We start from the raw sequence: 26,809 nt of genomic DNA on the forward strand, positions 1-26,809 counted from the left end.
TTTTGCATTAGTATAGTGTGAGAGAGGTACTTTACACCCTTAAGTACTAAAATCCAGTCCTTGGATAAGGAGTTTAACCATGCTTACACATTTTAGGGGGAGACTGATGATAAAAGATAAAGCACACATTATAGAACAGTTTTTGTGGTTATTAGTAGCTGTTCACTGTGTTCACAGTTTAGTGTTCAGGGCCTGATTCATTGTTTTATTCTCCAGCTCGTTTAGCACCATCTAGTGAGCAAAAGGATAATCACTGCAAAACCACACTATGGAACTACAAGATATGGACAAAAGTATTGCGGCACTTGAAGGAAGAGAAAATGGAATACAATCTGGATTTCTTTTTCACTTCGCTGCTATAATAGCTTCCACTCTTCTGGTATAGTTCTCCAAATGATTTTGGGGTGTGTCTGTGTGAAATTTTGACATAGTCGTGATTAATTAACTGAGCCGGCTCATAATCTCACCCCAAAGGTGTTCAATGGGGTTGAGGTAAGGGTTCTCTACCCCACCGAACTCACACAATCATGCCTCGGTGGACTTTGTTTTGTGCATGAGATACAGCCATGCTGGCACAGAAAAGCGCCTACCCTGAATTGTTCTCAAAAAACTGGAACAATCCATGTGACAGTCATCATATCCATGAACTGCATCATGCAGCCTGCTGCTACAAAATGCTCCTATAATATACAGTGTGTGTGTTTGTGTGCACACTGTATGAATTATCTATGATTCATCTAAAAGGCATCTGTTTGCAAAATTTATTTACAAAGGATGAGAACATGGCCAAGCTGTGGTCACAGGAAAGCTTTTGGATGAAATTCTAGGCAACAGGCATGAGAGGGTTTCTTTTGTGTGCTCCTTGGAGAGGTCTGCTCTCACTTGATGACTTTGTACAACTGTATGGCTTTGTAACAACCTTGTAACCCAAAGAAACAGTAATAATCAGACAGACTGTGTGTACACGCTCTGTGAAAGTGCTGTTATACATCACTATTGATGGGACAACTGCCCCCTGCCAATTTTTATCCTTTTGTGGTCTTGAATAGCAGGGAGAGGGACCATGAAAAATGTTTCTGATATGGTCTTGCAACTGTTCAAAGTTAAAGAAGCCAATTAAGTTTTATAGTGTTACTACTGTCAGTGTGCCTAGTAGGTGTTTTTTTTTTTTTGTAAATGAAAGACACATTGCTTCATTTTATAACAGTGTTTTCATAGCAGACAATATCCATAAAAGTTGAATTGAGGGAACTTTTCTTGTTTCTTCTCAACAACCATGAAGAGTCCAGTTGCCTTGATTCAACTTTTGCGGATATTGGTCTTGTTATGAAAACACACAGAGCCGGATGCCTGAGAATATACAAAGACATACCTGACAAAACACAATACATGAATACCTGATTTCTTCTGGCAGTCCACTGAGGTCACAAAAGTAAACGATGTCCTCCATGTCTGCATATTGTTTACGTGAAGACTGCTCACTTTGCTTTGATGCTCAAGGGACCATACAGGCTCTGACTCATCATCAGGAAATGAAACAGGGAGGTTTGGAGGGGGCAGGTGGTGGTGGTGGGGAATCCACATATGAAGACACTTTGGTTTGGCTCAGCTGGAATGTACCAAATGAAAGCAGGGAACACTGGAGTGTGTATTTGGTAGGACACCTGTTACAGGCACTAGTCTTAATGGGAGGCCAACTGGAAGTTTGTGAGATGTGTGGAAGGCACTGATAATGCAAGATGTAAAGTGTGATGTTCAGACAAAGTGTGCAATTCACCCTGTAAGTTGGTACTTAGCTGTACTGATAGGTGTCATTTGGTTCGTGAAATACAATTATGCTGGTTCTTGGCTTTGGCCACATTGAGCTCAGAAAACGATATTGTCGAAGATTAGTTTAAAAAGTGATTTTTCACACTCGCATACATTACTATGCAACAGTGGCGGGCTGTTCATTTGGTACCTAGGCCTTCAGTGGGGACATGTCTAACTTAATCCACCTCTTAATGCCACTCTCTATTATAAAAACCATCAATAACAGCAATAACAACTATATCATACAATAACAACTATATCATACTCACCAGAGATGCTGATTATTAAATATATTAATGTGTGCAGATGGCTACAGGTGTGTTTTGCTAGTCAAAGTTGGCTGTAACAAGTTTTTATCTGACCATCCAATCAAAGGGTGGTAAAATGCTGACATCATTAAGGGCCATGTGAGCATGAATTTAAAATCAGATTGGTTCAAGAAACACTTCCATTGCGAATGTAGTTTAACCCTCTGATGCGTGCGGTCACTACAGTGGACAGCTACTTATAGGAATCTCATTAGTCATGCATCAGAGGGTTAAGTTATATAAACCAGTACTACTGATTCTGAAGGCCGTGGGCAGATTAGATTGAGATGGCAAGTTGGCAAAACACCCTCAAACCTGACTAGACAAAGAATCTACCACGTAAATACCTAGCCAAGTGAAATGCTATGAAAGGAAGAGCAGCAAAACAAGGTGTTTGACATTGGCAGAGAAGATGTGGCAATTTTTCCTGGGTGCAACCCACATACTCAGCGCTGCTGCTCATGATGATTGCTATTATACCCGTTAGATATTTATTTAAGTTTTTCATCACTGTTTGAACATTGCACAACGGCATTTCATTATTCGTGACCTACTTTAATCAATAATAATCACCCAATAATAATTACTCTACATTACACAGAATGAACTTCAAATAGTGAAAGGTTTTAATTCTGGAGCAGACATACAGTACTCAGAGACAACAACAGGTTTTGTTGACAGTATCGTGTTGTTAACCCGCAAGCGGTTAGAGCAAGTCTGAATCAGTCAGAACTGTTATCTGCAAGCTTCCCCTCTTCCCCCCCCCCCCCCCCCCTCTTGGAGAGGGGCACGGCAACTGCTACCAAGAGTTTTATTTTGTGTGATTCGAGGATTTTGTTTCATCGGACCTGTGTGTTGATGCGAAAGACCAGCGCTGAAATTATCCTGCTATACAGTATTGCTGATTCTATCAATATTCTTTGCAAACTTAACGTTTGCCTTTTCACTGAGTCTCTTCCGACAAGCAAGAAATTCTGTTTTTTTCTGTAGTTACATGAGTATCATTGTCTGTGTATAATGTACAATGTATGCATGCTGCTATTGCTCCTGGCATTTGGAAAAGGTAGGGGTGGAGGGCGAAGTGATCGCTCAGAAATCATGTTAGTTTTACACGTGTCAACACATTGCAAGTGTGCAATGTACTGTACTGTACAGGTTCGCGAGTACAGTTGTTTTTATCTGCTTGTCGCAAAATGCCACAATAAGCAAGTGCTGGTGTTTATTTGGCCATTTAAGACGAGCAAGTACAGCATTTACAAATATGTCAAAGCCACTTTTGAAAAAAAGGGTTCATTTGCCATCCATGCTCACTGGCAGGCCTTCCTGAATGCAGTGTCTTAGATACAATAAATCAGTCAAAGAAGGTGCTGTATGGGGGCCCAGACTCTGGTGCCCCTGCCAATGATGCATGCATGGTTTTCATGCGTCATTCGCTTGGGCTGCGGAAACAGAATCACCAGCCATAAGATTAGCACAACCGCACTGTATAAATAGCTTTACAATTATAACAATGTTTGTGTAAAATTGACAATGCCAGCGTTAAACCTCATTCCATCAAATTAGGTTGTCTTTGTGCTGACTATTTAAAGGATGGAATTTCTTTTTAATTAACCGCAAAGACAGATGTTTAAAAGCTTTAAGGCTGCACGCATTATTTAGATCAAGTTTACAATTGATACATTTAAATATGCATTATCCTCAACTCCCTGGCTTATCAAATGATATTACTACTATGGATGGGACTAAGCGAAACAAGCTGAGCGGTTGCAGTTCATCAAATTCAAGGATAATTCAATGATTTCCAACGACAACTCACACATGATGACGTTTCACCCACCATTGGGCCTTCTTGAATGTTGTTTTAATAAATGTTCCTCGCTGTCCATCATCTCTTTCCACTCTTCTCTCAGAAGGCTGACATTTGAGCTGAAATGTTCTTCAGCTGGTGTCATGATTCCTGACTCTCGACAGCTTGCGCAGTTGAGCTGTGTGGGGTCAGGCATAGTGTGGGTAAGGTTTGTGTGAAACTTTATTGCAGTTCATTTTTGATGTCATATTCACTGCCAGAATTTATATGTATTTGCATCTACGTATGTGTGCATGATCATATTTATTTTGGTTTAAGAAGCTGGCTGAGAAGAGGGAATCGCTGCAATTCCGCATCTTCCTCTTGAGCACAGAGACGTTTCCATTGAGACTGTCAATTAATTGCGGCACATTTAAAGGGAATGAGAGGAGCCACTTTGATTGGAGGCGAACTAGGTCGGCTGTAAACACTCCCACCCAGTGGCACAACTCGCCCACTCTTGGATCTGTTGGCCTGTGATGGCCAACACGTCACAAAAGGTATACTGTATATACACCAATATAATGATCTCGTCTCAGTTTACTCACAAATGTACTTAGTGTGAAAGTAATAGCGGTATTCATGAGATGGTGCCAAAGTATAAATACCCTGTTGCTGTACTTATAGTAGATTTTTCTGATATCTGTACTTTGCCTGAAATGTATTTTTCTGGCAACTTTTTACCTTTACTCTTTATATTTGAAAACAGATATTTGTACTTTCTACTGCTTACTTTCCAAGGTGGGTTTGTCACTTTTCTCATACTCTGCGGATAATGACGAGAGGTAAAAACGAAGTAAATATATAGAAGTAAAGTTAACATGGTTGGGATCTAGATTGACTACGATCTTCGGGTTTTAAAAGACGGAAAAAACGGGGACAGCAGCGACACATGAAACATGGTGCAGGGAATATTAACGACCAAGGCAATAGATTCAGAGAAGTAAGCTATTCCTCATCCATGGCCTTATTTAAGAGAATTGTTGGATGTTGTATGGCAGTCTACTAGAATACGTGGTGGTGAATGTGATGTCTTGTGCCAGCCTAAAAACCACCATCTTCTGCTGTTCAAAATTGCCTGTCTAATTTGAAAAAAAAACAAAAAAACACAAGTAAGGTGTATTTTTCAGTTTTCTTCATGAGCTTATTTAGCATTTTTGTTACTCAGTTCACAGCTTTAGCAAAGCTATGGGGACATATTATTTCGACAACATAAAAGTCGTACCAATGCTAGCTAGATCTTAAAAAAAAAAAACATGCGACAGGTAATATGATTTTTTTTCCTTTTTCTCAGTATGAGCACCACAGTAAGTTAGTATAAGATGGAAACTTTTTTTGTGTGCTGGTAGGTTTTTTGTTGTTGTTGTGCCAAGAGATCAAGACAGGTATTGCATATAATTGACAGTGGATTATTATTCTTATTTTACTGTTGCACTAAAGTAGATTTCAGAGTCTTTACTTTTGTTTACTTAACAACATGAGTTGAATCAATACAACTTTTTCCAGATTGTTTTGCCTATCTGTACTTCTAGCGCAGTGTGTGAGTGGGCTGGTAAGATTCTGCAGTTAGCAGTAATCCCCGGGGTCCATTCGTAAATGCGAAGAAAAGTAACAAGCCGCCTGTGTGGATGCTCCTCGACTTCCCGTATGACAGCCAGTCGAGCGCCAGTATTCTTAAAGGGGAGGAGACGAGGGCGCGCGCGCGCACACAAGCGGGACAGACCGGGAGGAGCAATGGCCATCTATGGCACGGACGGAAATAATAGTTGACAAAATGTTCCTATTAATATAACTGTGGAAGTGCGCTGTGGGTTTCATCGTGTTAACCAAAGCACGACGACCCATTGTTCGGAAGGCGAAGCTTCCCTGGGACCGGGCCGGACCTTCCCCTTTAACTCCGCCACCTCCTCCGCCATGTCGCCACTATCGGCATAACGCAACAGTCAGCAGGACCCGTTGTATCGGTGTCTTACCTCTCGTCCGTCCGTGTCCTCGTCGTCGGCAAACTGCGCCTCTCCCTGCCATGCCCCGCGTCGCCTCGCTGCTATCCGCCCTGCTGTTCGTCCACTTTTCGGGCCGGGGCCGGGGCTACTTCCCCGAAGAGCGCTGGAGCCCCGAGTCCCCTCTCCTCGCCCCGCGGGTGGTTGTGGCGCTCGTCTGCCGCAACTCGGCGCACTCTCTGCCGCTCTTCCTCGGAGCCTTGGAGCGCCTCCGCTACCCGAAGGACCGCATTGCTCTGTGGTGAGTACTGCCGCCGCTGCTGCAAAGTCACTAATATAGCATTTGCACAGAAGAACAGATGTCTTGCTAGTTCAGTTTGATGAAAAGTGTCAAAGCAGGTGTGACAGAAACGTCTGTTTTAGGAGCAGACGTCCTTATGTTAGTCCCATTCGTCCCAGTATATCTAACCCTGGCAATTTATTTATCCATATGTTGTGTTTAGATCGTTTGGGGAGGGAGGCTTGAACTCATTCATGTCTGCGAGAATCATCTGGGAGTGATGCTCGTCAAAGGAGAACTCTGGGCCCGTTGCGCTAGTCGAGTCGTGTCTATGAAAAGTTCCATTCAGTTTGGGATCTTCTCTCGTCCCCCCTTACTCTCCCTCCTCTGTCCCTCCCCCTCTTTTCCTGCCACATCTTTAGACTCGACTGGAAACACCGCCTCACGCTATATTCCACAATCCTGGCACAAAAGCTGCAGAAGGTTAATTTCCTTGTATCCCAGACAGAGCAGGCGAAGGTTCTCACGATCTCTACTCAAATCGAAATAAAAGGTACTTATGTAAAACAAACAAACAAACAAACAAAAAGAGACCCTGGTTAAATGTAGTATTGATTTCACTCCTGTTTGTGGAAAAAAAGGCGTAGACTCTAAAACCAGATTAAAAATGGATTTTATCTCTCAATTATCTACAATTATCTTCTCCGGCTCCCTGTTTTTTTCTTCTTCAGTCTAATAAAACCCTAAGATCACAATCAATCAATATTCTACCCACGTTAACTTTAATTCATTCTATTTATCTTTTTTTTTTTTTTTTTTTTAACGTCGTGATATCACCTGTGGAGTTTGAAAAAAGTAATGAGCCTTTTCTTGAACAGGTAGGTTTATCTGTTTTCAGATGTAGGGAGTAAATGTAAAATGTCATCAGAAAAATTAATACTGCTAGTACAGGTACTTCCTTTAGAATTTAGTTATTTCCCACTACTTATCCCACTATCTTTCTCCTGCTTTTATCCAGTTCAAGCCTTTCAGATCTTTATTATCTCTGCAGCTCAATTCCTCTCGTTTTGATCATGTCAAAGTAGACCTGCTTCTTGGAGATGAATCTAATCTTTTCATTTGCATTCATATTCGACAGGTTAGTTTATATTCTGGCACCCAAGTGGTTTAGCAACGCAACGATGTGTCAGCAGCATCAAGGAGGCTTGAATGTGGTTCGAATAATTTCATGCTTTTGAGCTACATTTAGACAAAAGTAAATATATTGTTCAATCAAGTGGGAGCTCGGTCTCCTTTGAATGTTGAATGTAGTAAACCAGCATGCATTCATCTGTTTCCCTGGATTCTGGCCAGACATTTAGGATTAGTATACCCAGGTGGCAACCTGACACAGCCCTTTTTCTGCGTTCTCCATTAAAGAGCTTCCTAAAAGTCTCAAAAGATAAACTCAGTGGCCCTGGCCACCTGTCGATACCTGCAGCTGTCAACCTGACACGTGAAGATGAAGTACCCTGCCAAGCAGCCTCATATAAACCCATACATGTCGGTTCTTATGGTGTAAGCGTGTGCTGCGTGGACTTGCAGGATAGTGAATAACCTTCCATAAAGCTTACGTTCTCACGTATCTCAGGTCTCTCCCAGTGTTTAGCTCTGGTTTTGTTCCTAATATTTAAATAGTGCTGCATACACATGTGGGGAACTTCATTTTGAATGCAATGCAAGGTTACGTATGCCTTTCTAAAGATTAGTACAGTGCAACCTACAAGTTTTAATGTCCTTAAAGTAGTACAAATTATGAATTCCGCCAACATTTTGGGAATAAAAAAAAAACGTATTAAATAAGAGAAGAAAAACAAAAAAGATCAAAACAAAGACAAAAAAATAGAAGGCGAGCAGTAGATTTTACCCTTCAATACCAATGTAAATGTTCAGTAGGAGTAGGAAGACGTAAAAAACTTATCGGGTCGTACCCTTAAAACCTAAGAACAGATTTGACTTTGATAATAATAATAATGGAATAGGAAGCTATTTTTATACAATATACGGGTACACGAAGGGAATCACTACAGTCAAGCTAACATAGCCAAGCTTCATCGATATCAAAGTTTTGTTTATACAGTAATTGATTTGTATATATTTTTTTAAATTACTCTTGTTTTAAACAAAGTAAGGGCGCTGCATGTTTTCAATTCATTCTCCTCGTCGTTCCACATGTTAACTCAAATGGAGAGACATCTCTCTTTTATATTTGTTCTTGTTTTAGAGTTTTTAGATACACTTGTTCCCCTAAGATTGTAATAACAAAGTTGTTTCTAATGTCGCATAATACAGTATCAAACTGGAACATCTTTTTTAATTTTTTATTATGCATTTTCTTAGGCTTTTTTTTGGTCACACTTATTCCAGAGCAAGTACTTGGGACATTCACATTGTACAGTGGTTAACATATTTTGGCATTTTTGTGTCACTTAAAATGTTAATAAGTGAGATACATGGTGAGGCATATCTGCTTTGTGAATCATCTTTAAAGAAATGTTTTTGTGGCCTAAATATTAGACATGCCAACAAAAAGCATATCATTCAATCAATTGATCACTCACTCTCATGATAAAATAAACTGTGTCCTTGAAAACTTACATTTTTATATTTATAGTTTAAGTAGTGGCACAGTGGCCGACTGGTTAGAGCGTCAGCCTCACAGTTCTGAGGACCTGGGTTCAATCCCCGGCCCCGCCTGTGTGGAGTTTGCATGTTCTCCCCGTGCCTGCGTGGGTTTTCTCCGGGCACTCCGGTTTCCTCCCACATCCCTAAAACATCCATTAATTGGAGACTCTAAATTGCCCGTAGGCATGACTGTGAGTGCGAATGGTTGTTTGTTTCTATGTGCCCTGAGATTGGCTAGCAATCAGTTCAGGGTGTACCCCGCCTCCTGCCCGATGACAGCTGGGAGAGGCTCCAGCACGCCCGCGACCCTAGTGAGGAGAAGTGGCTCAGAAAATGGATGGATGGATGGTTAGTTTAAGTAAAGCACCACTAAACTGGGCCTCTCACCAAGTTGACAATAAATAAATTAAATTACTCACCTTAATTTCAAAATTTTTCTTTTGGCATTCTGACTGCTACGATTTGAAAAGTAGTTCAGAATGTTCAGAATAAATTTGTCTAAAGAAACATTTTTGGTTTACATGTTGAGTGTGGCAGCACGGTGTACGACTGGTTAGAGCGTCTGCCTCACAGTTCTGAGGACCGGGGTTCAATCCCCGCCCCCGTCTGTGTGGAGTTTGGATGTTCTCCCCGTGCCTGTGTGGATTTTCTCCGGGCACTTCAGTTTCCTCCCACATCCCAAAAACATGCATGGTAGGTTAATTGACAACTCTAAATTGCCCGTAGGTGTGAATGTGAGTGGAAATGGTTGTTTGTTTCTATGTGCCCTGCGATTGGCTGGCAACCAGTTCAGGGTGTGCCCCGCCTCCTGCCCGATGACAGCTGGGATAGGCTCCAGCACGCCCGCGACCCTAGTGAGGAGAAGCGGCTCAGAAAATGGATGGATGGATGGATGGAAGTTGAGTGTATTATGGACAGCAAACTTTATGTCAATGTCACGGAGTGACAGGTTCATCATGGACAGATTGCTCATGAAGTAGACTGTTTTAGACTCTATTCAACGTGGCAGCATTACACCTGCTGATTATTTGATGTTTGAAGAGCAGAATGTACTGATAAAAGTCTTCCTGTTCAATTACTGAAACACTGTGGTGGGACACAATTTTATGAAGAAAACTACTATATTTCTAAAGTGTTTCGCAGACTGGAAAACATTTTTTGGGGGGAAAAACCTTGTGTGGTGTGGCAAGTATAAAGTATGACTGTCATGTAATGCTACATTAACAAAGGAATGTTTTATTTTATAAGCGGTAAGTGCCTGAGACATCTGTGGCCACAAAATATATAGAAATCCTCTTTTGTGTTGACTGGATTATGCATAATGTACTTCAATTGATCCATCCGTCCGTCCACCCATCCATCTTCTATACTGGCTATCCTCACTATAGGGTCGCAAGTGAACAGGAGCCTATTCCTGACTTTAGGCAAGAGGCAGTGTACACCCTGGGCTGGTCGCCAGCCAATTGCATGGCACATTTAGACAAATAACCATTCACACTCACATTCACATGTAAGGACAATTTAGTCTTCAATCAACTTAATATACATGTTTTTGGAATGTGGGGGGAAGTCGGAGTACCTGGAAAAAAACTCCGCAGGGAGCCATGACCACTCCAAACGCGAAGGTCCGGTCCGGATTCAAAGCTTCATCCTCAGAACCGCGAGGTGGATGTAATGACTACTCGGCCAACATGCAGCACTTAATGTTGTCATTACATTATATTTTAGAGAAGTGCATTTAGAGTTTTTCTCAAAGTATATAATTCTACTTGTCTGTAAAAAATACAGAAATGTTGTTGCAGCCCGTCATTAGACTGTGCAAGTGTGCTATGTGGTACAGATGGTTCCAAGTGCAGGGAAAGGCATGTAGACATTAGAGAGAGCATGAGAACATGCAGATGGCTGTGCTGTGAAGTGGTCGCATGGCAGTGCCGAGACAGCACTTGAATGTGAGAACACCACACACAGATGGCAAAGTAACCGCCTGCAGCACGCTGCCCGTCAACGGCTACATGATGGAGTTGGGAGTGAATCCATTTTCTCTCAGACCTACACATTCCATGTGTCACTCTTTGCCTCTGTCCATCATGCTCAAAGATTTGTTTGGATAACGGTGACAGTAAGCAAGCCGCCCCCCCCTCCTCCCACTAAGTCTTTGTCTGTGTGCCACAGGTCACATTGATTCGTACATAGCTGCACTCTCGTCAAAGAAGCTACAGACTCATCATATGATGTCAACACTATGAAATAGGGTTCTGTATCATCCAGTCATTATGATACAAATCAAACATTGCCTGTAAATTGGTCAGATTGTTTACAGCAGAGGTGTCAAACATATGGCCCGAGGGCCAGAACCGGCCCGTCAGGGGGTGCAATCCGGCCCGTGCAGATGGAGAACACATTCACTGCTATTTTTCAATAAAAGTAACTTTTGTTGCTAATTTTGTCCACTGGAGGCTGCACTTACAACACTTAAATGACATTGATGCACTTGTGAAGGCCAAACGATGCCAAGTTTCAGGAGCACACTCATATAAAATTATGTGCCATCTTCACATTACAATTCTGTGAAAATAAATGCCTCCTGTAGAAATGTTTTAAGACAGTGAATATTACAAAATTTCAGTCAAAAGCTTTGCTTAAAAAGAGGTTGGTTTTCTGGAACCGTTTTTTTTCTCTTTCTCCCCGATGCAGAGTCAAAATTTTCAAAGGATGCATAACTGAATGGTGCACGCTCACTGAATCATAATACTGTTGAAATAATGTTTGGTTAAAAATTTCAGACTGAAAATGATTTGGGCAGCACGGTTGCCGACTGGTTAAATCTTCCAAATAATACTTTTCAAGAAGCTGTGACATTGTATGTAAAAATTAAAATAAATGATCCATGCATTTCTCCAGCTCAGATCCTAATGAGGGCTACTCTATAGAAGCATCTGTAAGGCAGACATTTTAATGAAGTACTTGTATTTTCACTCTGCAAAATCTAATGCAACAGATATTTGAATACATTTCATATAAGTATACTCTTCCTTTGTAAGATGACAGCACATGCAAACTTAAACTACTACGGATGTTCACATTGAGATATTAATATGCATTACAGACATGAGAGGCTTTGTTCTTTTACTGCTTGCTATTGGTGGCAGTGGTGTCCAGGTTTGAAGTCATTGGAGATGGAGCAGGACAAAAAAACAATAGGCCCGCGCTCTGGGCATTAGTGTGTCAGACTAATGAGGTGATTATATTACACCACTGTGATTGATACGGTGCTTCATATTCAGTCATTGAACTGGTGCAGCCAAATTATATCACCGTAGAATCCTTTTTATGAAGACCATATTTTATAAGGAGACATTATAATTAGGCATCAGCACCTCTGCTGTTCCAATATATTTAATCATTGCATCTCTATGAAGTGCCTGGTGTTACGTTCACACTTCACTGAAAATGTTTCAATGTCTCTCATCATGCCACAGGGTGGCGACAGACCACAACATAGATAACACCACCGCCCTGCTTCGAGAGTGGCTCATCAAGGTGCAGAATGACTATCACTATGTGGAGTGGAGACCTGATGATGGATCCAGGTAATTTCGAGTGAGTGACAAACAGACAGACCGACCGACCGACCTTGAGTGACAGACAGACAGACAGACGGACACTGTGTTTGAGTTCCTAACACCAGTGTTATCTGTGCTCACCTTAGTGCCTTTGAGGATGAGGTGGGGCCCAAACACTGGAATAATCTTCGTTATGAACACGTAATGAAACTTCGTCAGGGGGCACTGGACACAGCCCGTGAGATCTGGGCTGACTACCTCCTGGTATGTTGTCAATCAGTTAACATCCTGCATAGAGCTGCTTTTGTTTTGCACTCCGCATGATGGATAAATGGATGGTCAGACATTAATACCACGAGGGAATTTAAATTAAGTGATGATATGAAACTGTGTGAAAAATACTCAGTCTAACTGAAGCAGTTTAAATTTTAATGTAGAGGTACTGATGTCTTTCTTTGTTTTAATTGCAAAATCAATTGTAATGCCCAGACACCCACAGTATGTCCTAGTGAAACATGAGCCACAATGTTAAGACGTATTTTATTCACTCACTTTGGCTTTGGACATTTAAATGGAGGAGGTGGAGGTAACAGAGATGTTCAGCAGTGGATGATAAAGCGTACATCCTGTTGCTATGGTTACATGTATCGAAATGTAAATTTTCTTTTTTTATTATTATTTTTTATTTTTTTTAATCAGGGAGAGCTCCTTGCATATTTGATATGTTTCCCAGCCAGACACATTTTCAGCCAGTATATTTGTTGTAAAAGAACCCACAGCAGATCCAAGAGCAGAACAGTAGTCTTTTCAATAAGGCATGGTGTTCAACTGCAGAATCATACTCTTTTCTTTGTCTACAGGTGGCCGACTGCGACAACCTGCTCATCAACCCAGATGTATTGTGGAAACTGATGAGCGAAAATAAGACCATTGTTGCTCCAATGTTGGAGTCCAGAGCCGCATACTCCAACTTCTGGTGCGGCATGACTTCACAGGTAATGTCGATGGTCGTTTATGAGTCATTTACACTGTGTACACGTACTGTATGTTAGAGCCACTTTACATGTCCTTCAAATTTGAAAGATTAGCCTAGCTCTGTAAAATATATTGTTTCACTAATATTCACTTGGTACATCGAAATGCTGTTTAAATAAATTATTATATTACATATTAAATAATAATAATTATGAAAGTTACATACCATTTAGGTGTCTATCTTTGGCAGTCATTTTGCTTATCTGATTATCGACACAGTAATAATGTCACATATACACTGTGTCAATGTAAATTCAGCATTAACCCGAGTATATACAGTGGACATAAAAGGTCCACGCACCCCTGTTGAAATACCAGCTGTTTGTGATATTAAAAAAATTAGACAGAACAACATATTTTCCCACGTGTTTAGAATATGTTGTTATGTTTAACATTTTGGCCATAATTCCATATGCTATGTATGCAAACCCAACACTGCACATCACCAAAAAAACAACCACCATAACGAGAGTGAAGCATGGTGGTGGCTGCATTATGCTTTGGGGCTGTTATTGTTCAGCCGGAACTGTAGTCTTAAAAAAATGGTGGAAGGAATTATGAGCAGTTGGAAATGGAAGTCAGTGTTAGCACAAAAACTTCAGGCTTTAGGTAGAAAGAAAGAGGGGGAAAAAAATAAGTCACGAAAAGCCTACTAAAAAAACAGCTGAAACTTATTTGGGGTTAATCAGAGGCACTTTAAATGGTGGCAGGTGTGTGCTGACTCCCATTTAACATGAGTTTGAATGCGATTGGTTAATGCGGAACACGCACATCCCAGTGAAAAGAGCGTGTGCACATTGTGCAACCACATTATCTCAGTTGTTTCTTTTTACTTCCTCTCTTGAAAGGATTTAAACAAAATCAATTGTGTTGTACAGTTTATAGGTCTCGTTAATGGTGGAAAACGTTTTCAAATGACTTATTTTGGTTTCATTTTATTTATATATCATAAAAACCTGGCATTTGAACAGGGGTGTGTTGGTGGTTCAAGCGGTACTGTTTGTGGAGGACAATGGAAATGCCATGAAACTTCCTGCCTTCATTCTGAGATGATGACAACTGAGCATTAAAATGTTTGTAAAGGCATGCTTTCAGGTACAGCTCTTGTACGGGGTCTGATTTAATTGTCCATGTGAATCAGAGTGTATCATACAATGCATGCAAATACTGTACTTATATACTGTTCCTTGTAAGGTGATTGCACACGATACTTTCTTGTATTGTATGCATGTGAGATTTATGGCCCAGCTGCACATAGTATGCAAGTTATGCACCCGAGAAATAATAGGAGTCGGGACACTGGGCATGCGTCTGAATTCCAAATACAGGAATCTCCTCAATAGTTCCGAAACAGATGTTCAGCTGCAGCAAAATAAATGATGGTGACCATCTACGAAGATGTATTAATTATAATTCTGATCGAGTACTTTCCTCTATATAGTTAGTACATCTGCCTCTCAGCCATTAACCGAATATAACATTGTGTAAGCAAATGTGCTATTAGAAACAGACAAACTTTTTTGGGCATGGTTAATGAATGAGGCCCAATGTGTGTGACCATCTTGGCAGGGCTACTACAAGCGAACGCCAGCCTACATTCCAATCAGGAAGCATGAGCGTCTCGGGTGCTTTGCCGTGCCGATGGTCCACTCAACGTACTTGGTGGACTTACGGAAGGAAGCCTCTCATCAGTTGGCTTTTTACCCACCACACCCGGAGTACAGCTGGGCCTTTGATGATGTCATCGTCTTTGCCTACTCCGCTCGCATGGCAGGTGAGAGGGATTTAATTTTTTTTTGGCTTGGCGGGGATAAATATCTTACACGTGTGATTCTGCATTGACTGTCATCGTCTGTTGCTGTCAGATGTTCAGATGTATGTGTGCAACAAAGAAACCTATGGATATTTTCCTGTGCCCGTGCGTTCCCACGCTACTTTGTTGGATGAAGCAGAGAGCTTCTTGCACACTCATTTTGAGATTATGGGTGAGTTCAAAATCAAATTGTAACACAAGAGCGTGCATATATAAAAAGGCAACACAACATATTGTATAGGGCAGTTAAAGCAGGTTTCATTTTACTACTAAAATAGCTCTATAGTCAGTCTTTTTCTCCAGTTTCAAACATTAGCGGACAATTATAGAAAATAATACATTATGCATTATGCACAGCAGAAACTACCCTGTAATCTCTGGAGTTCATCAGAGCGTCCAGTGAATGTTTTTGATTGAGGTATTAATCCTACTGAAAAAATCTTTTGGTAACCAAAGCTCTCTAGTCATAATGTTTTATATGCCACACGATATGTAATCGTCCATAGAGGAAAGACACAAGCCGTGAAGAATGATAAAATAGACAGTATACCTTTGCTTTGCTCAGTGTGACTGGGCAAGGCATTTGGAGCTGAAGGCTGCATTTTGGGAGCCTCTGATCCATTACACATTCTCTTTGTAACCCGATGCCATCTTCTTTCAAAGTGAAAAATCCTCCACTGGAATATTCCAGCTTCCTTACTCTTCCTCCCAAGCAGCCCAACAAGATTGGCTTTGATGAGGTACAGTCTTGTCTTTCTCACACACTTGTATAAACAAAAAGACACACAGGCCTGAGCACATTGGTGAGATTTTGCATCTGCCTGCACGCAGGTCTTCATGATAAATCTGGTGCGGCGAGCTGACCGGCGTGAGCGCATGCTAAGAACTTTACACGAGATGGAGCTAAGCTGTAAAGTTATTGCTGCTGTGGATGGCAAGTACGTTTCTCCTCGTCATCCTCCCTCCTCACAGCAGCCAGCACCTGTATCATTTGGGCTAAGAGTCGCCCAGCATTTGCAAATTCAATTAACATGACATGGATTGGGAATTAAGAGCTCGAAAAGAGTGTGTACTTATTATGTACACCTGCTGACAAATGAGATCCAATACAAGTGTTTATCAAGTTATGCAAAGATAATAATCAGTTAAGATGAAAATATAAGGGAGCTATTATTCACCATATGGTTTATTGTTGTGCCATCAGACTTAGAATGATAGCTTACAATATATTTTGCCCCTTGCTAAATGTAGAAAATATTACTAACGTCTCTCATTATTATACATTGCAGTTCTACACCACTGCAATAATAAACATTTTAAATGAAAACTTCGAGTACCAATTGTGAAGCTAGACATTTTATTAGGGCTACAACTAATGATTATTTTAATAATCGATTAATCTGTCGATTATTTTTCAATGAATCGGATAAAAAATTCATTTTTTAATTTCCATCTCTTTATCAAAAAACTGGACCTTATTTCAAATTGACATTGCAAAAAAAAATGCACAAGGATAAATAAATTGATTACAATTCAGTTACTGGTCTGTAACATGTCAGAAAATAGGCAACGATTTTGATCATTGTTTTCCAAAGTAAAAGCAAATGTTTTCAAATGTCTTGTTTTGATTAAACACAAACATAATCAGTCGGCTTTCATGGAGGCCTACAGAAATCGGAGAATATTTACTGGTGAGAGGTGAAATTTTGAGGATTTGGACAACTTTTCTAAAGGAATGTCGATTAATTTGCTAATCGATTAGTTGTCGACTTGTATTTGGTCTCATAAGAGTGAGGTTGTAATCCCTGTAAAACAATCTCATCCATACGATGTGTTATTCCCATCGCTAATCTCCATGTTTATCCCTGGTCTGTTCATCAGAGCTCTGAACAAGAGTGACATCAAGGCGATGGGGATTAATATGCTGCCGGGGTACAAAGACCCATATCACGGTCGACCTCTCACCAAGGGTGAACTGGGTTGTTTCCTCTCTCATTACAACATCTGGAAGGAGGTGAGGGTTCTGTCACTAGATTCATAACAGTTATTACAACATTTTGCTTCAGCACGTGTGAAGTATTTTTGTTAATATGAATGCCCTCTAAGTCTGCTAAACAATATATTGTCAAGAATTTAGTTATCTTATGCAGGTATCAGATAGACCAAATTAAAAAAATCAAAAGAATCCTTGACTTTTGAATAAAGGGGCAGCGTGGCGCTCAGGGTAAGAGTACGGCCTGTAACCAGAGGGGCGCCGGTTCGTATCGAGTGCATGTCGTCGTTGTATCCTTGGGCAAGACACTTAACCCACATTGCATAGAAATGAAAGTGGTTGTATGTTTGATGGTAGTAGGAGGGGCCGTAGGTGCAGACTAGCAGCCATGCTGCAGCTGTGGCTACACAAGTAGCTTGCCACCACTTGGGTGTGACTGAGGAGTGAATGAATAATGCATGAAATTGTAAAGCGTCTTTGAGTCTCTCGAAAAGCACTATGTAAGTCTAATGCATTATTATTACTGTTAAAGTGATTTAAAATTTCTGAAATTGTAACTATTTTTTTATTTCTCGCTGTGTTTGTTAGCTGGAGAATTAGTCAGATGCTTTATATATTTTGTGCATAAAATGCCCTTTGCAAAAGATGCTTTACATAATTGTGCTTGTTTGTAGCATACTGCCATCTCCCCTAATTCAAATCATATAAATATATAAATAATAAAGTGTGTTTGTGCAGATCGTGGATCGCGGTCTGCACACATCCCTGGTCATTGAGGACGACCTGCGCTTTGAGGTGTTCTTTAAACGCCGTCTCCAGGCGTTGCTGCAGGAGGTGACCACACACAAGCTTGACTGGGATCTCATGTGAGTGTTGCTTCACTCAATGCAATGAAAACTCAGTTTTAAAAATAGAGAGGATTATTTCTCCCTTCTACAAAGAAATCCTTCCATCTGTCATCTGCTGTTTCCTCGACACCAGTGACCAGACACAAATCACTCTGACCTAGTCTTTTCACATTCATAGGCACCACAAAAATAGTAAAAGGAATGATTTTATATCTGCTGTAATATATAATTGTCTCCCTTAACTCACTTATGCAGTTATATTGGACGGAAGCGAATGCAGGTGGATCATCCAGAGAAGTCAGTACCAAATGTTCACAATCTGGTGGAGGCTGACTACTCCTACTGGACTTTAGGCTACATGTTGTCCTTGCAAGGAGCCCAAAAGCTCCTCAAGGCTGAGCCTCTGAAAAAGATGCTTCCTGTTGATGAGTTCCTTCCTGTCATGTATGACAAACATCCTGTGTGAGTACAAATCAATTCTCTTCTGTTTTTTTTTTTTTTTTTTTTTTTAACCTCCTCCAAAAAGCTCATATTTTTCCTGAATTGGTTTTGCTTGTGTCCAACATCTCTTATATCACAGATTAGGAGATATGCACCTTTTTTTTTTTTTTTTTTGGTGGGGGTGATATTGTTCTGGATTGTCCCATTTATGTATTTATTTTTTAAAAACTATGCTGTTTGATAATGTCAATAAAATGGTTTAATTTTCCAAAGAGACCAGCTGAAATGGTTTTCCCCAGATCTGATCCAGAGACTTCATTTCAATGTAATACGGAAAGTCCCATTTAACAGTTGAGATGATTAAATTACTGGCAGATCTCATTGGATCATTTTGCAACTCATTGTAGAGTTATGTGGGCTTTTACTACTTTTTGTTGAAGAAATTCTCCATCGGGATGGATGTTAATTTCTAGTTCTTTACTGGGTTCTGCATAAATGTTGGAATTTTACTGTTGTGTTTTCAAGGTTTTTAAAATGACTTGAGTTACGGATAAAGGGCTTTAGAGTGCTTCGAATTGTCTATTCTTTTGTATCAATTAAGCCTAATCTTCTTCAATATGGTGACAAAATGTATTAAGTTAGTGTTTTTCCCCCCATAAATGCTATCTCTTTAAAAACTTCACAATTCCACTTAGAAGTGAATCCTGTTATAACATCCGAGACCTAGATCGTTGCAATGCACTCATTGTGTTGCCCCAAATGGTCAAATCTTCACACAGGTGTGCTCTTTTTTTGCCAGTATCTCCTCCTATTTTTATAGGTGTGTCCCTTGGCAACCTAGTAAATCTACTTTTTTTTGCCATCCTTTCCCTCTTCAGTTTAGACTACATGGAGCACTTTGAGGATCGGAAACTGCGTGCGTTCTCCGCAGAACCGCTTCTGGTGTATCCGACCCACTACACAGGAGATGCAGGCTACATCAGTGACACGGAGACCTCAGTAGTCTGGAACAATGAGACAAGCAAAACTGACTGGGACCGAGCCAAGTCCAGGAAAACTCAGGAGCAGGTGGAGCTAAGCCTCGAGGCACAGAACTCTGATGTACTACAGTCTGAGCTGGAGAACTGGAGTGCGCGGGATGAATTGTGATGCCTTCGGAGAGCACTCCGTGGCACACACTGAGCAGGTTGACATACTGTACAACAGAACAAAGCTGTGATAGTGGGAGGAATGTAAAAGAGGCTCGAAAGATAGACACAGGTCCAGTGAGGCTTCTACCATCACTTGATTTTTCTCTTAAAGGAGGAGGTTCGATATAAAGGTAAAATAACTCTTGAAGAGTCATCATTCGGGTGTCATTCGTTCTTTCCATTTTCAATTTGCAATCAAAAGTCAAAGCTTGAAAAGTAGGACTGATTATTTTATTTGTTTCTTTAATCTAACAGATTTTTCACATTTCAGTTTTAGTCTGCATCCATCCATCCTCCGTACTGCTTATCCTCACTAGGCTCACAGACGCGTTGGAGCCCATCCCAGCTGACTCCGGGCGAGAGGACCCTGAACTGAACTGGTCGCCAGCAAATCGCAGGGCAAATAGAAACAAACAACCATTCGCACTCACATTCAATTTAGTCTTCAATTAACCTACCTTGCATGTTTTTGGGATGTGGGAGAAACCACACAGGCACGGGGGGAACAGGCGAGGCCGGGATTTGAACCCAGTCCTCAGAACTGTGAGGCAGGTGTGCTAATCAGACGACCACTGTGCCTTACATTTTTTTTATTAACTAACAGATGAACAACTGCACAAATCAAATACAGGTACTGTACAACAGTCAACACAATTTGAAGTGCAATAAATACAATTGAATAATACTGCTTCTGGAGTAGATGCATCACAATGTACGTAAAACCATTCATTATTCATTCATGCTGTGGTATGGCCTTTTAATTTAAAAAAAATGTTTTAACTTAAATAGCCTTCTGTTCATTATTGTTATTATTTTTTTAATATAACAAATTCAAATACTTATTTGCATGATTTCCATTCCTTGCTGCTAAATTGCAAACTTCACAAGCGGACTCTCAGATTTGTGGCTGTAATTTCCCTTGATAAGTTTTCACACATATCACCCACCTCCGCTACGAGCCTCTTGCTTGTGTCTGTTACAGTCATAGTCAAAATATTAGACAGAGTAGATAGATAGATAGACAGACAGCTATATTTACTGACTTACTTGAACTAACAACAGAGGAGAATACCTCCATTTCAGATGCAATACATGAAACCGATTACATAAATAATTCAAACACATTTGTTTTATATAATATAGCTGACATGTCATTTAATGGATCATAGTCATGGTCCGGACTGATTGTGGCGGCTAATAAGCCAACGTAGCTTTATTAATGCTCAGTATCAAACTTTTGGGTCATGTAAACACGGCTAAATAAATATTAAAATCTAATTCAGTACCATTCCATTGCATATTTTCGATCATAGCCTAAAATTGAAAAATGGAAAATCTGTTTTTTTTGTGTTACCTTAGATTAAAAACAAATAATGAACAAATCAGTCATTTTATAATTTTCTTACATTTTTAATTGCCATTTGAATATGGAAAGAATGAATGTTACAAGGGTTACGTAGCAGCTTTTGTTGTATTTATTGCGCCCCCTCGGTCCAGAAGTGACTAGGCTGAAAGATGTCGTAATCACTTAGCTACTACATCAACCAGCTCTTTCAAATACTGAATATAAGGAGTATTCGTTTTTTTTTTTGTAATCGATTGAAAAATACATTGAAATGGTAAATGATAACGTAATACTATTAATCGATAGTATGCTTTGGGTTTCAATTTGTGACTCGACTGGGCGATGTCTTCTGTGTGATGTCAACGTATGCAAGTTTGTCCCACTTGTTTCCTCCATCACTACCAGTTGCCTTGTTTTCCTCTGCTGTGACAAGTTCAAAGACCAATGACTGTAACGTTAGCCTCTAATGTACCAGAACAAAATGCATTGATCTACAGTATTGACACCTGGGGCTTGTTTTGACAGCGTAGGTGGGTGCACTAATTCTATTGCTCTTGGCACCAACTATTTGTGTTTTATTTATTATCCATTTCTAACATTACAAAATGAATTTGTCACTAGTTAATGTATGTGTGTCATTTTCTATTAAATATCACAACACAACTGTACTTTTATTTCCTCACCATCGTTTTACGGAAGCTCAATTGGTGCATGTTGTTTGCAAATCAAAAATAATATATCAGTTGACTTTATTTTCCATGCAAGAACATTTGATATACTATGGTTTCGCTGCTGTGAAAGGCAGCCGTGCTTAGATGGAGAGCCACTCCATCAAAGCGCCTCAGTTGTGATGATGTCAATATGAGCTGCACCCAGTAGAGGAATCTCTTTTAATTAGTGCCTGCTGGTGCATGGCTGCCAGCACACAGGTGACTGCATGCAGCAGTCAGCCTCCGTTACGTCTCATCCTTCACTGTACTTCCAATGAGAGTCTCCTATAGTCACTCCTCACTTGTGATGTATGACTGCAAGCTCCTGTACACTTTCATGATATTTGACTTTGTCACTGAACAAAACGGCTGCAGTCCGCAACCAAGGGGAACATTTGTGTTCACTGTATGTGTTTACTCATCCATGTGCCGCTGCAGAGGTGTGAGCCAGACTAATCCTATTAGATATCTCTCTCCTCACCTCTATATTTAACTCACCCCTTTCCCTGAGATTAACTCAGGTTATTTTTCAGCAAAAGGCTCCACAGATCAATAGTCGCTTTTCCGCTGTGGCACTCGCTGAGGTGTAATAGAAGTGAGCTCCAATCAAACTATCGACTTACTCAGTTCATTTCCGCGACTCTTCGCGTCGTGGCTGTCACAACATCTTGATAACGGGTTGCGAAAAGAATCATAGTTCTGCTTGGAGGGATAAATGACTGACATCGGTAATTAGTGAGAGGCCAGGTAGCACAGTGTGCCCATGAGAGGAGATTGTCTCATTTCGTGCTAAAATGTCTGTTTTGGCTTTTATCTTGTCCTCACCATGGCATCCAGTACATCCCCTTTCCTTCATCCTTGTTGTCTTCCCTTCTCTCTCTCTTTTTTTTTTTTTGTCCTGTTCGGTCAAGCAGAATGGAGGATCTATCGCTTTTATGCCGAAACTGTGTCACAGTGGAGTTTTTAAGCTTCCGCTGTGGTTTCTTAGTATTTGATGTTTATTGACAGAATCGATCAGTCGAACAGAACAAAGTTTCTAGAGGCGAGAGAGAAACGAAGACAAAAGACAAAGCACTAATTGCAAACAGGATGACAAAAGTAATTCATTACATATCTACAACAATGAAACAATAGATCTGAGTGTTGCATGGGGCTGTAGTGCTACACCCTGTGAGGGAAGGACAGGACAAGATAGAACAGGACAAGGACAGGAGAAGGAGCATGTAGGACAAGTAGGACGACCTCTTGAAGTAATAAGATTGCCGCTCCTGAGCCGGAGTTTTCAGGGCCTACACAATGACCTCTGCTCTGCTAAATTACAGCATGGACACACCCACTGTAACACACTCGTAATCTCCATCTGTAAATCCTGCCGTCGCTTGACTTCAAAGCACAAAGTGAAGAGACGAGGCAGTGAAGGTGTCTCTGAAAGGGAAAATAATAATGAACTGAAGTGAAAGGGAACAGGGTGGAGGAGGAGAGTCAACAAATCAAAGATGAATACAAAGGCTCGGAGGAGAAAGCTGGGATACGTTTGAGACGAGGAGTTTCAAGGTGAGGTAAATTACTTGTGCTGTATTCAGCTGCCACCACACGTACAAAGATTGATTGCCTATTAAATGAGCTATTAACTAAACAAGGCAGTGGCGCTAGTATTTTAGGCCAGGATCAAAGAACTTCAAAAAGTGAACCGTATGACTGCAAAATTACTTTTCCAAATGTAGGATTTAAGCTTTGACCTCTCGAGTTTTACAGTAAATCCCCTTTTCCAGGCAATGTCCAGCTTCCGACATATTTCTGCTCAATCAGCGTCGGATGTTGCAGTGTGGAATTGTAGTGCCAAATAGATCCACTGAAAGCCAGAGAGCCACATCTAATTTGTGAGGTTATCAATGTCAATTCACGGCCAGCAGTGACTCCTGCGACACTTCAATACAGGCTGGCCAACAAAGATAAAGCACATTTCGGAGATGTCGGCCTCAACTTTATTTCTACATCAGAGAAGTATTTCTTGTGCGGTGTTTCATCGATTGACACCATCATTTCGGTTCCAAAAGGCTGCCTGTATATATGTTGTTAACTCCAACATTAAATAACATCGCATTTGATTATTATTTTATTTTTTTTCACACAAACTGGGATATTCAAGGGGTCATTATTTGATTGTACCTGCAATTTTTCTGAGGATGTGGTGTCTCATGTAAGCAACATGAGAGGGCAAAATGTTACTCACCCACTATAATTCTGTGCATTTCTACACCACTGCAATGTGCATTGACAATAATCTATAATTGCTTATTAAATACTTACTGTATACGATTGATGTTAGAAACACCCCGAATGAGTAATAAGCAGTCACAAAGCCCTTGCTCACAATTCAGCAATTTCAAACTGCTATTGACAACTACAGTTTTTGTAATAGAAAAATCAATGCGGCTCACTATATGGTGAACATTTAGTTTATGTTCTTGTGTAGTGAGTAGTTGCAGTTCATTAATGCTCTATAAAAGGCCTAGCAAATTAATTAGTAACCAATGTATAAAGCAAGGATAAAAACCTTTACTGTATAAGAGAGCAGTTTGTGTATTGATTGTCACTGAGCATCAGTGAGTCTGCAGTATGTGCATGTTGTTGGGTTGATGGTATCATGTGAATCCGGCCGGGTCCTGGACTCAAATATGAAATAGTAATATTATATAACATTACATGTACTGTATGTATCTGAGTTTGGATTTCCCCATGATAACAGCCAATATTACAGCAGGCAATACACTGCAATTGTAACAAAGTTGGTCTCTCCACAGAGGGAGCTTGGATCTATCATTCCATCACTCGTGTTCCATCATGGTGGACTTTTTCGTCAACCGAGTTCTGGTGGAGAACAACTGGGACCAGGATGAGCTCAACACCGAGCGAGAAATTGTTGGAATTCTGGAAAACCGCATCCTCCTGCTGCTCTTTGCATCCGCAGAGTGCGGCAAGTGCAAGGAGTTTGTGCCTGTTCTCAATGACTTTTTTAAGCGACTGAAAGATCCAGCTTACATTGAATATCCCAGACTGCTGGCGCTCATTTACATCAGGTCTCAACCAGCCACTTGGCTTGTTTTTATGACACCGCGCAAGATGAGATCATGTGCATTCACTTGTTCATTTCCATCTCTCCGCAGCTTGGACCAATCAGAGGAACAGCAGGGAAGATTTCTCAAAGAGATGCACAAAAAGGTTCTGTTTTTGGCCTTTGAGGACCCATACAGGAAGTAAGCAGGGTGGGGGCACTATGTTTAATTTGCATATGTCTTTGGCAGTGTTCAGAATCATTTACTCTTTCCCTGCTCTGTTATCACCAGTGTTGGGAACATTACTTTGAAATTGAAGTTGTTACAATTACAAGTTACCCTATTGAAAATGTAATAGTAGTGTATTTTGATTTCTTTCTGAAAGTAATATAACTAATCACATTTGATTACATTTTGATTAGTTTTCTTAATTTTGGAATTAATGCATCAACAGCATCCTTGGATGTTTCCTCTAAAAAAGTGAATTCAAAACATAGATCATTATTTTGGAATTAACCACACATTTGTTTTTTTTACACAAGTAATAAACTGATAACAAAGCACGATAAAATGTATACACAAAAAAACATTTTTTTATTGCGTTATAGAGTATGTGTACAGCATGTGGAAAAGATGACACCATGTTGACCTAATGACAAATGCGCACAATTTAGATGATAGTGCTTCATACTGTATGACAACCCAGATAAGTGAATGTTTCATAAATAGGTAAGTGTGAAAAGATGCAACTGTTCAAAAGTCAATGTTATTTTAAGTGTTCAAAAGTGTCACTATGTGTCTAACTTATTCAAAATTTCAGACAAACTAGTAGAATTCACCACAAGGTGGCACTTCAAAGTCATCATGTTTGACACTACTGCAGAATGCCACATGACCAAAGAAAGCCAATCACAAGCATTGGCTTTAGAAGGACGAAGTGATATGGGAACAAAATCTGAGCTTTTTGGGCTATTTTTCAAATATAACTAAAATTGTAATCATGGAAATTTAGTTACACATTTTACACTCCCAATAATAGAATGGATTACAATTGCATAAATATTGTCATTAAATTACATAATCTAGTTCCATGTAATTACTTTCTCCCCAACACTGCCTGATGATGATGATGATTTTTATATAGTGGACTTTATAATTCCCTTATCAGTCAAATGAAAAATAGTTTTCCAACACTACTTGGGCATGCCGTTAATTACGTCATTGCTGTTGCATAATTCAAGGCGCCGGATCAACTTCAGCTAGTTTACCTTCTGTCATAAATTGGCTGTTCACTACTTTCCATGATGTATTGTGGATTACATTGAGTGGACTATGCAGGGAAATATATATACTCAAAATACATTCAAACAGCACAACAAAATGTCAAACTCACCAGAGACGAGACTTAGAAGTGGACGGGGAGTGATTGAACACAAAATTTCTTTTGTGATACTAAAAATACACGTATGTTTAGGGAACTTCAGGCCAAGTTCAAGGTGAAAGATGTCCCCACCGTGGTGGTCCTTCGTCCAGATGGCTCTGTCCTGTCTCCGAACGCTGTGCAGGACATTTATCGATTGGGTTCCGAGTGTTTCCTCAACTGGCAGGAATCGTCAGAGCTGATTGAAAGAAGCTTCATGCTAAACGAGGAGTTCGACAACCTGAATATGCGAAGCGCCACAGACCCTGTGAGGAGGCTCAAATACAAGACAGAGGACGACAAGAGGAAAAAAAGATGGTGGCGGTTGTGGGGTAGAGGGAGAGCTGACAATGAAGAAAGTGGAAGCGTGGGATACAAAGAGAGAGGAGGACTGTAAATTAACACAAAAGGAAGGACCAAAAAGGAGTACAAATTATTTCTTGAAAAGGCAAAGCTTATCCGGCTTTGTTGTTTTCATTCCTAAAAGTCCTAAAAAACAATACTAATTCATATGATTACTGAGAAATATCGAGTGCCGCCCCCTA

At 40.3% G+C, this 26,809-nt stretch overlaps 2 protein-coding genes across 3 annotated transcripts; both read left to right on the top strand.

Moving 5' to 3' along the window:
- The first annotated feature begins 5,535 nt into the window (after positions 1 to 5,535).
- Positions 5,536 to 21,746, top strand: LOC133476296 (procollagen galactosyltransferase 1-like). The gene is made up of 12 exons (XM_061769481.1): positions 5,536 to 6,207; positions 12,330 to 12,440; positions 12,560 to 12,677; positions 13,274 to 13,408; positions 15,018 to 15,222; positions 15,314 to 15,433; positions 15,925 to 16,001; positions 16,093 to 16,199; positions 17,143 to 17,275; positions 17,993 to 18,120; positions 18,358 to 18,564; positions 19,422 to 21,746. Exons 1-12 carry the CDS (start codon positions 5,990 to 5,992, stop codon positions 19,690 to 19,692), a joined length of 1,830 nt encoding a protein of 609 aa, XP_061625465.1. The 5' UTR covers positions 5,536 to 5,989; the 3' UTR covers positions 19,693 to 21,746.
- LOC133476298 (nucleoredoxin-like protein 1) lies at positions 19,726 to 26,777 on the top strand. Of its 2 annotated transcripts, XM_061769488.1 has the most exons (5): positions 19,726 to 19,864; positions 23,111 to 23,342; positions 24,593 to 24,868; positions 24,956 to 25,045; positions 26,319 to 26,777. In XM_061769488.1, the coding sequence occupies exons 3-5, from the start codon at positions 24,633 to 24,635 to the stop codon at positions 26,659 to 26,661; spliced, it is 669 nt and encodes a 222-aa protein (XP_061625472.1). In that variant the 5' UTR covers positions 19,726 to 19,864; positions 23,111 to 23,342; positions 24,593 to 24,632; the 3' UTR covers positions 26,662 to 26,777. The 2 variants fall into 2 exon arrangements, with proteins under 2 accessions (XP_061625472.1, XP_061625471.1); XM_061769487.1 differs by having other exon boundaries at positions 24,593 to 25,045.
- The last annotated feature ends 32 nt before the right edge of the window (positions 26,778 to 26,809 follow it).

Source organism: Phyllopteryx taeniolatus, chromosome 4 (assembly GCF_024500385.1).
Source record: "Phyllopteryx taeniolatus isolate TA_2022b chromosome 4, UOR_Ptae_1.2, whole genome shotgun sequence".
NCBI classification, from domain to species: domain Eukaryota; kingdom Metazoa; phylum Chordata; class Actinopteri; order Syngnathiformes; family Syngnathidae; genus Phyllopteryx; species Phyllopteryx taeniolatus.

Excerpts from the sequence above, each read along its gene's own strand:
- LOC133476296 (XM_061769481.1), top strand. The coding sequence starts at position 5,990 with ATGCCCCGCGTCGCCTCGCTGCTATCCGCCCTGCTGTTCGTCCACTTT. Across the intron at positions 15,223-15,313 it reads CTACTCCGCTCGCATGGCAG|ATGTTCAGATGTATGTGTGC; the intron begins GTGAGAGGGATT and ends TGTTGCTGTCAG. Across the intron at positions 18,121-18,357 it reads AAGCTTGACTGGGATCTCAT|TTATATTGGACGGAAGCGAA; the intron begins GTGAGTGTTGCT and ends TCACTTATGCAG.
- LOC133476298 (XM_061769487.1), top strand. The coding sequence starts at position 24,633 with ATGGTGGACTTTTTCGTCAACCGAGTTCTGGTGGAGAACAACTGGGAC. Across the intron at positions 25,046-26,318 it reads TTTGAGGACCCATACAGGAA|GGAACTTCAGGCCAAGTTCA; the intron begins GTAAGCAGGGTG and ends ACGTATGTTTAG.